The sequence below is a fragment of the Hordeum vulgare genome, chromosome 2H (assembly GCF_904849725.1).
Source record: "Hordeum vulgare subsp. vulgare chromosome 2H, MorexV3_pseudomolecules_assembly, whole genome shotgun sequence".
Classification (NCBI taxonomy): Eukaryota; Viridiplantae; Streptophyta; class Magnoliopsida; order Poales; family Poaceae; genus Hordeum; species Hordeum vulgare.
The window spans coordinates 543,089,159-543,101,363 of NC_058519.1; the positions used below are offsets into that span (position 1 = coordinate 543,089,159).

The 12,205-nt window shown below is 42.2% G+C and overlaps 1 protein-coding gene across 2 annotated transcripts; it reads right to left on the reverse strand.

Moving 5' to 3' along the window:
* Positions 1-2,002: 2,002 nt before the first annotated feature.
* Positions 2,003-10,320, reverse strand: LOC123427117 (homeobox protein Hox-B3-like). Of its 2 annotated transcripts, none has more exons than XM_045111072.1 (7): positions 9,980-10,320; positions 6,762-6,861; positions 6,613-6,678; positions 4,399-4,513; positions 3,453-3,535; positions 3,293-3,354; positions 2,003-2,413 (listed from the first exon to the last, which is right to left on the reverse strand). In XM_045111072.1, exons 1-7 carry the CDS (start codon positions 10,192-10,194, stop codon positions 2,305-2,307), a joined length of 750 nt encoding a protein of 249 aa, XP_044967007.1. In that variant the 5' UTR covers positions 10,195-10,320; the 3' UTR covers positions 2,003-2,304. The 2 variants fall into 2 exon arrangements, with proteins under 2 accessions (XP_044967007.1, XP_044967008.1); XM_045111073.1 differs by lacking the exon at positions 9,980-10,320 and adding an exon at positions 7,397-7,673.
* Between the last annotated feature and the right edge of the window lie 1,885 nt (positions 10,321-12,205).

Sequence of the window (12,205 nt, forward strand, 5' to 3'; positions counted from 1 at the left end):
GATGTTTGGCTTGGACGAGGAGGTTCATCGGTCGGAAACCATACGTTTGATTTTGCTTGATGTGTACTTAACTACTTATCAACATTATGACATCACTTTGATGTATGTCTTGATATATCTTTAATTGTTTAGCAGGCTCTTGACACTTCAGTCAACAATTCCCACCCGATCTTTTGTAATTCCGTAACGTAGCACGGGCATTTTACTAGTTGGCTTCTAAAGTTCTAAACCAACCGGACACTTTTTTTAAAACACCAAATCAATCGGACTCATATAGAGCAACTAAATTGTGGAGTGCGGGCTTATGGCTGCCAAGCTCCATGGAGCTTGGTATTTAAATAAAAATCAACCCCTAAAAAAATAAATAAAAATCAAAATCGTATTTAAAAGTTCCAAACAAATTAAAGAAAAACATGAAAACTTGTACAGTATATGTTAGTACGGATCTTTGAACTTTTGTTTGGAATATTGTGATTTGTAGGCTACACAGAAAACAAAAATTTGGTCCCACACCAAAAAAGAACGGCCCATTTGAAATACATTTTTTTTGTGTACACTGCGTATGAAAGTATATCACTGTAAAAGTCTGTACATATGTAGTATAGATGTGTATGTGTATTCATGATTTTTTCCTATTCTTTTGTGATGTAGAATTACCGTATTTTAACACCAGGCTCCAGGGAGCCCGGCCTTCATTCGCAATTTTTTCACTAAATTGTGCCCTTTCTAACATTCTTGTGATTAGGTAACTGACAAAAAAAAATCTGACGTTCTAGTGATTTCTTTTCGAGGAGCAGTTGTTGAATAAGTAGGCATAATTTTCATGATTAATTTCAGAATATAAAGCATGACGATACCAGCTACTAACATGTGAAACTCTAACATACTAGATGCAGCAGACAACATGAATAGCAAACAAGACCGTATAGCAAAACATGTACTCATGTAACATGTTCATCGGACTATGAAACACGACGCACGTACCAAACGTTTGTAGAGGAAGCAGATGTGTTCGGCGCAGACACGTTGTTGACGATGATGTTGGCGATGACGGGACGAAGTAGACGACGCTTGAGGCGGCGGTACACAGCACCGCCCGACTTGCTTGGTAGACGACCCGTTGTGGAAGGAGCGAGCATCGCGCAAAGCGCTTCTCAAAAACCTAATTCGCCCTCTCCCATAAAGGATCACAAAGGCGACTGGTTCCGAAGACCTGCTCTCCCTTTCGCCGTTGGACGTCGGCGCTCGGGATGAGGTAGACTACGATGGCGGCGCAAGTTGTGAGACGAGGCAAAACCCTAGATGGTTTTCGGTGTGTCTTTGACCGACCCCGATAAGCTGTATATATAGGAGGACCAAAGTCGGTTCCGTGTCACGACCACGTCTCAAACCGGCTTGATTTCTAAGTCGTATACTTACCGGACAAGAAATTAACTTGTCTACCAAGACATAAAAAATAAAACAGCAAAAGGTAGCCGCGCCCCCGCAAGGCATCGGACCGGAATTTGGCAGACCATTCACGCGCATGTCGAGCGAGCGCGCGTGTGGTTCTTTCATTTCTATTCTCAAGACACACTTGGAGTAGTGGGAAGAACTCACTATATAAAGAGGTCCAACACTTCCTTCACTAGCGGTATGGGACTAAACTTTAGCACCACCACTTGCCATTTTATTCATGGACTTAATTTGAGATTTTAGAATTTTGTTGATGGGACAAGCCCATTTAATTCTAACAGCAGTATGGTACGTATTTCAATCAGTCGGTACATATTGCGTTCCTCTCAAGTACCATAACCGTCTCATCCACCAGGGCGTGGCAAACTTGAGCATCAGGTGAAAATATCCAACCCAAGACGTAGCAAATTAGACAGCAACCAAAAGAGAGCTCAACATCCTACCGCGACCAAATTAGACAGCAACCAAAAGAGAGCTCAACATCCTACCGCGACGTAACTTAGACAGGTATATCACTTAAATTTAAGGGAAGACTGCACAGAACAACTCAAACTAAGGCCAATTCACATATTCCATCACATTCACATTAGGCTAATACACCTACTACAAAGAATGCCAGAGTTGGAAACTCACAACTGCAGTAGAAGCAACCCCTGGTAGCCCTGTACATGTTCCAACCGCCTGATTTGAGTAACAGTTGGAAGATCAACATCTGCAGATACATATATGACAAGAGGAAGGGTCTAAAACGAACGAACTAGGGCCAAGGCTGGCATTTTTCTTATTGTTTTTGCTGCCTATCTAAGGGGCTCTTCAGACTATGGAAGACATATTTTCCATTCACTATCACTACTGCATAGGTACAGTTGGCCTGGGGAGTATGGAGTTCACAAGCTCCTCGTTTATCTTCACGGGTAGTGGTGGCATCTGCTTCATGATCTCTGGGGCATCATTCATCCTGCAAGCATGTCGCGTGCAAATTATAACTCGATTGGATTCATCTATGAATGAAAGTCAGCCGTCATGCTTATTCTCGAAAGGAAAATGGAATAGTTGTTTGAACCTTAGAATCCTTAACAATCTGGAGACAAAAAAACTTCATGCAAATTAAAGGTCGGTTATATATGATGAAGTCTCCTGGGATGTCCATTAATGGGGCATTGGCTCTTGTAACCATTACCTCCTAGGAGGTTTGTACCCTCCCACCTTTCCAACGAAATGAAACGCAAAGATCCTTTGGGTTTTCTCGAAAAAAGATATATATGAAGTATTGGCATCTTGACGGGGTACAAGCATCCGGTCACTTTTTTACAATGAAAAAAAAAAAAGACGAGCTCCAAAAGTGGATTTGATCAAGCGGATGGATCTTGGTTTTCTTGAATTTCTCATGCCACAAGAAACTGACCTTATAGTTCCTAGGTTTCTTGTAGCAATAGTAGTAACAGTGACTAGCAGATGTTGCGCCAACAAAAAAAGTGGCTAGCAGAGGAATCTACACAAGACATTCATCTACTGTGAACACACATTCTGATGTGCCAATTTTGGAAGAAATGACAGTCCTAAAGATAACATTTATCTTTTCCTTGTGTGACAGAAATTTCTCTGTGCCTACTGATAAAAGGATCTAAAAGGATACTGATCAATAATTGATAACAAAAAAAGGCCTGAATTGATATCCTGGATTCATCCTTTTCAGAATTAAAGAAGAAACATAAAAAAACAAGGGAATGAAAGCATACACTTTTAACACTCTGAGTATGTTACAGATTAATACTTAATAACTAAAGCCTTAAATATTTAAGAATCTAAAATATAAGGCAAGGAAATGAAATCATACTCTTTCAACACCCTGAGTATGTTATCTCGAGTTTGGCACAGCAGAGAGATGTTATCCTGTATCTGGAGATGAAAGAATTCAAGTAAATAAAAGTAGTCTTCATTTGCAATTGTGCATAAATCATCACCAAAAAAATAGTCTTGAAGTTTTGAAATGATACCTGCATGGTGCCAAGGTTTGTTGAAATTTGACTTAAAACCTGGGCATTAGTTTCAAGGAGTTCTCCTGTTGGACCTCCAATTGCTACAGAGAAATAAAAGTGAGGAAATGAGAACCTTGGAGTCTAGCTCATCAATGACAATAGTCATGATATTTAAAAACTGGAGATAAATCAGTCTTGAAAGTAAAAATGCATAAAGTAGAAAAATATATTTAAAAGGATAAAGCGAGCAATAAGCCTGCATGACTATTCTCAAAATAGTTTTTGACTTGCATTTCGAAATGCACACAGATGCCAAGACCCGTGCGACTAGACTACATGTCTCACCTGGTTCACATGCAAAAAAGTTGTTTTTGTGAGTATCCTTAACCATGTTATTCCCCTACCACCCACTATCAAGAAGAAATAAACAAAGCAAGCTGTAGTGGAACTGAATCTAGAAACATAACTCCAGGCATCCAGGCCATAGAAGAGTCATTTTGAGAGCGATAAACGCACAATTCTCACCCACATGTGAAGGATCGCATTTTTATTTAATGGACGGATCTGTATCTAAGATATGAGAAACATGTGACCAAGATTATAACAATTGATCAAATCCTCCGGCACGGGATATCAGATACCAAAGGATAAGGAACTGCATTTCTATTGAACTGAGTTGGTTCCAAAACTGAATCAAAGTGGTGTTTGTAGAGTATAACCAAGATGTGTGTGTATCATAATGATTTTCTTATGAATATAAACATGTCAGTTGATGGCTAATATGATGTTGGAATCAACGATATGAAAACATTTCTTGCATATCAGCAGAACCAGTCCTACATATGAGCAGGTTATTGCTTTCACTTCATGCAACACATAGAGTCCTACATTGCAGCAAATAAAAACTAGGGACCAAACTTAGAGAATCAACTGAATTAATTCAGCGAACATCAATATGAGTTACCTTTGGATGAAATTTCGTCATCATCAATGGGAAGTGCTGGAAGGGAGTATGGCGGAACACTCGGCCTTCCAGCTATATGAACAGGTGGTTTCGATGAAGAATCTGCAACCTTCTCCTGCAGCAGTGAGGAGCTGTCAGTTACAAGTTTATTCAAATTTAAATGGGGTGCATTAGCTACACAATCATGCATACAGCTGCCATGTGTGCGCTTGGGTAAGGGCCCTGCAGCCTGGTTGAGGTGAACGGGGCACCAGCACAAGGGCAGTGAAGAATGAGGACTAGGAAGCTTTGTTTATTGCCTGCTTTGTGACAGGATAACTGTGTCGTACTTATATAGCTCGCCACATAACAAGATCTAATGTATACCATAGATACGATCCCATCTATGCAAATATACAACTGCACTTAACTGACCAGCATATCTTATGTCTAAGTTCCTAACATGAAAGTATGGGTCTTTTTTTAACTGAAAACTGTAGGGGAGGCCCCAACAGTAAATTAGATTAAGAAAAGAAAGTATGAATCTAATTCATCCACTTGTGAAACTATGGTGCCAGCAATGCAAGTCCCACATCCCTCGGCAGGACCTAGGAATGGCTACTGCTCTGATACAGTCCCCCTGACGGACTTAGGCAGGCAGCCACACCGCCATGAAATAATGGAGCAGAAAGATTAGTACTACCCCCTAAGTCACCCTCGAATTCTGAGCCTAACTTTGACGATAAATTTGACTAACAAAATATGAGTTATATGCTATAAAAGTTAGGCTTGAATTCATAGTCAAAATTAGGTTCAATTTCGAGGGGGGGGGGGCTTATATACATGGACGAGGGAGTGCAAAACAATATTTAGAACTTATTTCGATGAGCCACTACCCTTGAAGGAAGTCAAAAAAACATATTATTGGATGTTTGGGCTGAAAATCAATGAAGCAACATTTACAAAATAAAACAAGTTCCAGAAAATATGATGTATCTTCAAGCATGAGTTTGTGGTCTAAGACCATCGCAAGTGTTGCAGGAAAGCGATTTGAAGCAAGTATTGAGTTGGTTTGATACAATGGAGCAGGCAATTTGAAGCGGGAAAAGCTTGAGGTTGAACCAACTTGTTGGTTAGATTCTAAGACAATCAATAATGAAAAATAGTAGCAGTGAGAACTGTGCGTCGACCAGTTGGCTTACTAGAGCAGGCTGAAATGCTCACAGCCCGCCGACCCATGCTCAAGGCTCAGCCTCCCATGGGTTGGTGTTCACCTTCTTAAAAAATGCACCAATGGCTAGTCCTGGTTGGCCGAGTTTCTTTACAAAAATAATACCAGTACTCCCTGTCACCTGTCAGCGCTCCTGCTCTCCCCTATGCTGCTATTCTCTTGCCTTTCCCATCAACACTGCTGCCGCAGCTATTCTCTCGTCATTGTTGGTGACAGCGGAAGATATAGGGCCATTTTTGGTAACAGCGGAAGATATAGGATTTACAAATAAAAACATTGTGAACCTTAATTGAAGGGGGGCTACCACCGGGATTTCATTTTTGGGCTAGCAGAGTGATTTGCCCTCGCTTGTGGCGGATTTGGATGGTGTCCCGTTAAGTTTGGATGAGAGTGAAGGAACCAGAGGGGAAAGAAAACATGCCTTGATTCCATTTTATGACCCTTTGTTTTTACTTCTAAAGGTAACTCCCAAACATTGATGCTATAATACACTGGATGGAAAAATCTCAATGATTCCAATTGTTAACTTTTCTACTTCGAATGGACGTAACATTGAAGATGGTCTAACAAACTGGATACTAAGAATTTCATGCAAGTTCAGAAAAATGTTCTGCATCATACTCTGTAAATACATGAAAGGATCGTACATCCTTGTATTTATAAAATGTATAGTTTAAAGTAACCACATGAAGTTCACATATGCATCTGCACTGCATAGTCATTGATGGGGGTTTTAGGCTTTTAGCATACAAATTCAAGCGGATCATAGAATATCCAAGAAATACCAGTAGATATAATATGCTTGAGTTTTAGAACAGATGACTTGATTTCTTCCTTTGGGAAACAAACACTACAAAACGTTAGTCGATTTGGAGGAACCATTCAATGACTTGCCAAACTATGTGCAGCCGGATGCTGGCATTTCCCAATTGTTACAGTAGTAAAAAAAACAGCTGCATTATAACAGTCATAGAAATGGAAGTATAAAGGGGAAATTGGCAAACCTTTTTGTCCTTGCTTTTCTTTGACGAGCTGTGGTCCTCTTTCTTTCTTTTACCACTCTCTTTTTTCTACAGATTGAATGCATAGCATCAAATCTGGGTACCATGATAATAGAAATGCAAATGGCGCAGTCCAAGTCTATATTACTCACATTCATCCATCTACACCGCAAAGCCACATCTCGAACTGTTTTCTCTGGTAACTTCATGGCTATTTTTGCATACCGAATAACAGGCGCATCAGATGCATACCTGAGAGCAAATATCGAGGAACATCAGTGGAACTGTAAGGTGCCAAAATTATGGTGTACAAAGCCAGTGCATTCTTAGAGCCCCTCAAAACGTTTTTAAAACAATGAATGCTACTTTCAAGCCCAAATGCAATCTTGACTACAAGGCGACTAGGTGCCTTGCGCATGAGTGCTTTACCCCATTATATAGGTACCGAAGAATGGCGTAATATACCGTGAGGCAGAATAAAGCAAATCTATATGGACAGAGAAGAAAAGGTGGATAATATATATTCTGAGAACATTATTCACATGTCCAAATACCATTACCATTTCAAGAAGAAGCATTCACATGTGAATCTGAGGGGGGAAGATTGATTAATCTGAACCCAGAAGGAGGCAGTGGCAACTTGTAATCTCCACTACATGATAACGAACCTACTTAATTCTCAAAGTTCTCGACGAATTATAGCCACAGACGTCCGAAGGAAGAACTCAAACCCTCCACCTCATCCAAATTGACGAAATCCCAAAACCTGCGTGACCCAACAACTCACTTGAAGAGCAGCACGTCGAGGATGGCCTGCTCCTCCGGCGTCCACTCCAGCGATAGGCCCGGGTCGTGCCGGAGCGCCGCCGCCGTGCCGCCGGGGCTAGGGTTTGCTCCCCCTCCCCAATCTCCTCCTCCACCGCCGCCGCTGCCGCCACCGCTAGAGTGGGACCAGTTCTGGGCGGCGGCGCTGGCAGGCGGTGGGTACCAATTGGCGCCCATGCCTCCCAATTGGCACGAATATTTTGGCGAAGCTTGAGGTGCTGCTTCTGAGCTAGTGTTGGGGGGGGGGGGGAGGGGGGGGGGGCTCCTGTCTCTCCTCTTCCCACTACGAGTGGATGTGGGGAATAAAGAAGATTTTCCTTTTATTTTAGGGATCTTCTCGGTCGATTTGGGGGTTATTATGTTGCAGCTGTTCGCCCTGTACGACAGTAGTAGTATGAGGCAGTGTTTTTCTTTAACTGCCCATCTTTGCGGAAAACCGGCATCTTTCTGGGTGTAAAACCAGTGTTTGCTAGTAAATGGGTAGGTAAAATGCATATTGATATTAGGTAGGGTATTAATTGCATGTTCATATTAGGGTAAAATGGGTAGGCAAATTAATATTAGTAGAATATTAAATATTAATTATGATGTTCCGTTGTTTATGCTGATGTTAATATTTGCCTATTTGGTAGATTGACATAGTTTGATGATCGAGATCAGTTGGATCTTTTGGGGTCCTTTCATTTTGGTACATAGATATATACATTTATGTGGTTTTAGAACTACTACTAAGAGAGATCTAAAGGATTGGAGCATCACCAAAGAATTAGCCATGGACAGGGGTGCGTGGAAGCTTGCTATCCATGTGCTAGAACCATGAGTTGGTCGCGAGATCATATGGGTTTCACCTCTAGCCTACCCCCAACTTGTTTGGGACTAAAGGCTTTGTTGTTGTTGTTGTTGTTGTTGTTGTACAACTACTACTAAGAGCAACTCTATACTCCAAAACTTGTTGGCGAAAATAAACAAAAGAAAAAAGAATTGGCAAAACTTGTTGAGTATCTTTTGGAGCTAGAAGAAATCCACTAGCAAAGATCAATCGCAGCTCGGCGAAAAAAATGGTGACCACAACACTGCATTTATTTTTTCAGGCTTTTGCATCGACTAGGAGAAGGAACTTAAAAAAAAATAAAGGATGGTAATGATAACGTTTTGGAAGCTATGGCAACATTAAGCCCGCACATCCAGAATTATTTCATTAACCTTTTTACTTCTGTGGTCAAGAAGTCCAAACCAAGGTATCGGATCAAATGAATGATATGTTGATGGCACCATTCACTCGGGATGATGTTCGTAAGGGAGTTTTTGGCATCGATGATTTGAAGGCATCAAGTCTAATTGGACTTCATGCAATTTCCTTTAACTCAAGGCTCTTCTAAAAAAATGCTATTAACTCAAGGCAAATACTAGCTGAACGGAATGGTACCTCTATTGTCCTTATATCTAAGGTTGAATCTCCCAAGCTGGTAACACAATATAGGCCTATTAGCTTATGCAATGTGCTTTATAAATTTATTTCAAAGATGTTAGCATCAAGATATTCTGCCAGACATTATCTCTCCTACCCCACAAGACTTATCACTGATAACATCCCTATTGCTTATGAGTGTGCCCAGAAGATTAAAAACAAAAGATCAGGGCAGGCAGGATTATGTGCAGTGAAATTGGATATGCACAAGGCTTTATGACCGTGTGGAATGGTTTTTCTTGAGGAGCATGATGCAGAAACTTGGGTTTCATGAGAAATTGATCGAAATGATGATGGCATGTGTTAGCTCAATGAGGTATAATGTGAGATTTAATTCTCAAGAGATGGATATTTTCACTCCTACAGGGGGTGTCAGAAGGTCTTTCTAGTATGTTGCAGTATGGAGAAAAAGTTGGTAGCATGGATGAGATTAGAGTGTGTAGAAGTGCATCTGTAAACATCACACGTTTTATTTACTGATGATTCTCTAACTCTCATGAGAGCTATGTGTTAAATGCAACTTCTTGCAACATGTACGAGACACCTATTGTCAAAGTTCAGTACAGATGGTTAGTTTGGCAAAGCCAAGTATATTTCTTAGCCCAAATACTAATGACAATTCTGGAGCGGAGATTTCCCAAGTCCTGCATATCGATACTGAGGGATTTTCATATAAATACATAGGACTTCCAGCTATGGCGGGGGCTGATAGGGTGGATAATACTCCCTCCGTCCCATAATATAAGAGCATTTTTGACACTAATATAGTGCAAAAAATGCTCTTATATTATGGGACAGAGGTAGTATATGTTGTGAGAACATTATTCACATGTCCAAATACCCCTACCATTTCAAGAAGAAGCATATTCACATGTCAACCCGAGGGGGGGAAGATTGATTAATCTGAGCCCAGAAGGAGGTAGTGGCAACCTGTAATCTCCAATACATGATACAGAACCTAGCTAATTCTCAAAGTTCTCGACGAATTATAGCCACAGACGTCCGAAGTAAGAACTCAAACCCTCCGCCTCATCGAAATTGACGGAATCCCAAAACCCGCGCGACCCAACAACTCACTTGACGAGCAGCTCGTCGAGGATGGCCTGCTCCTCCGGCGTCCACTCCCGCGACAGGCCCGGGTCGTGCCGGAGCGCCGCCGCCGTGCCTCCGGGGCTAGGGTTTGCTCCCCCTCCCCCGCCCCCACCTCCTCCTCCGCCGCCGCCGCCGCCGCTAGAGTGGGACCCGTTCTGGGCGGCGGCGCTGGCGGGCGGCGGGTGCCCGTTGGCGCCCATGCCTCCCAATTGGCGCGAATATTTTTGGCTCCCCTGGAGAAGCTGGAGCTGCTGCTTCTGAGCGAGTGTTGGGGGAGCTCCTGTCTCTCCTCTTCCCGCTACGAGTGGATGTGGGGAATAAACAAGGTTTTCCTTTTATTTTGGGGATCTTCTCGATCCATTTGGGGTGTATATGCTGCAGCCGTTCGCACTGTGCGACCGTAGTGGTACGAGGCAGTGTTTTCTTTTCAAAACTGCCCCTTCTTTGCGGAAAACCAGCGTCTTTTAGGGTGTAAAACTAGTGTTTGCTAGTAGTAAATGTGTAGGTAAAATGCCTATTGATATTAGGTAGGGTATTAATTGCATGTAGATATTAGGCAGGATACTAATTATATATCGATACTCCCTCCGTCCCATAATACGCTCTTATACTATACGGGACGGAGAGAGTATTAGTTATGATGTTCCGTTGTTTTTCTAACGTTAATACTTATTTGATAGATAAAACTCTAGGCGTTCGTCATTGGAGTAAGCTAGGTCTTTAGATTGGCATAGCTTGATGATCGCTATTAGCTGAAGTCTTTTTGGGCCATTTTATTTTAATATATAGAATTTTATGATTTTACAACTACTAGTAAAAGGAAGCAACTCTATATATGACAAACCCATAAATGACAGAAGAAAAAAGAATTAACAGAACTTGCTAAATGTTTTTGGAGTTGTTAGACATACACCCCTTGCAAAGATCAAATGCAACTTGGTTGAAAAATGATGGCCACCGCTTTTTTCGAGACTTATGCATCGGCTATGAATAGGAACTAACTTAACAGAAGAAGAAAATTAAGCATGAATCATATTTTACGCATTTTTAAAGCTCATTTGTTGCGTGTTCTTTTATATATCATTTTTATTGAACCAAATAGTTGTCCATTGTGCATGTTTATAGGTATTTCTATTTATCATTGTGAGCATTGTACATTTAGTGTTTTATGTAGTTTTTACAAGTTTTTTTTCTTGTGTCTACATGTGTTTTGGACCAACCTAGGACCAAGCATGATGAGAAAACAAGGATGGGTTTGATACGGAGCATACTTGACCAAATGGGTCGGCCCGGCATGGCCCGCTAGAATCGTGCCTGGCACGGCACGGCCCGCTAGCCGTGGCACGTTTATTAAACGGGTCGTGTCGTGCCGGCCCACGTGCCCGGGGTCCAAGCCCAAGCACGGCACGGGGGCTATACGGGTCGGTCCGTCGACACGCTAGGCCCGTTGGCCTCCTAGGATTTTAGTATTTTAGGCCGTTATTTTGACCGATTTCGGCCTGTTCGGCTATTATTTGGGCCGATATTGACATACTGGGCTGTTTTTTGGTTTGATTTTGATCTATTGGGATTTTCTTATCTTATGTATATAAAAAATAAAAATAAAAAATAAAAAGGTAAACGGGTCGTGTCGTGCCGGCCCGCGTGCCCAGCCTCCAGGCCCAAGCACGGTCCGAGGCGTGCTTCGTGCCGGGCCCGAGCACGATTAGGCCGTGCCGGGTCGGGCCCGAGTCGTGCCACGCACGCGAGCTGTCGGGCCGGCCCGGTTACACGGCCCGTTTGGCCAGATCTGATACGGAGTCACCAAGGGGCGAGACCATTCTAGAGGTCGGAAATAGTGATTTTTCCGAAGTGCTCCAAATCAAGACCCAAGACCAGGAATGGATCGACACAGTCCATACGAATCCAACAAGCCCAAGAACGTTAAGTTCCGAGTTGGTATGAAGATTTAGCGACCGTTTTACCGGAGGAAAGCACAACAAAAGACGGCCTTTCAAATGCGGTCGGTTGACGTGCACACAACTCCAAAAGTTACCTTTCCAAAACGGGATTCTACACTGATTTCGTCCCCGTTCAATCCCATGAGATCCTTGGCTTGTAAAGAAGAGATTGGGAGATGATTTGGCTCATCTAGAGCCCTTGGATGAAGCCCGTCAACATATGAGGCTAGGAGGCTCCTTATATAAGTCCCCATCAATCCTAGCCACTAGA

Coding starts and splice junctions, on each gene's coding strand:
- LOC123427117 (XM_045111072.1), bottom strand. CDS start 10,194: ATGGGCGCCAACGGGCACCCGCCGCCCGCCAGCGCCGCCGCCCAGAAC. Junction 3,536..4,398: donor TGACGAAATTTCATCCAAAG/GTAACTCATATT, acceptor ATTTCTCTGTAG/CAATTGGAGGTCCAACAGGA. Junction 2,414..3,292: donor ATACTCAGGGTGTTGAAAGA/GTATGATTTCAT, acceptor ACATGCTTGCAG/GATGAATGATGCCCCAGAGA.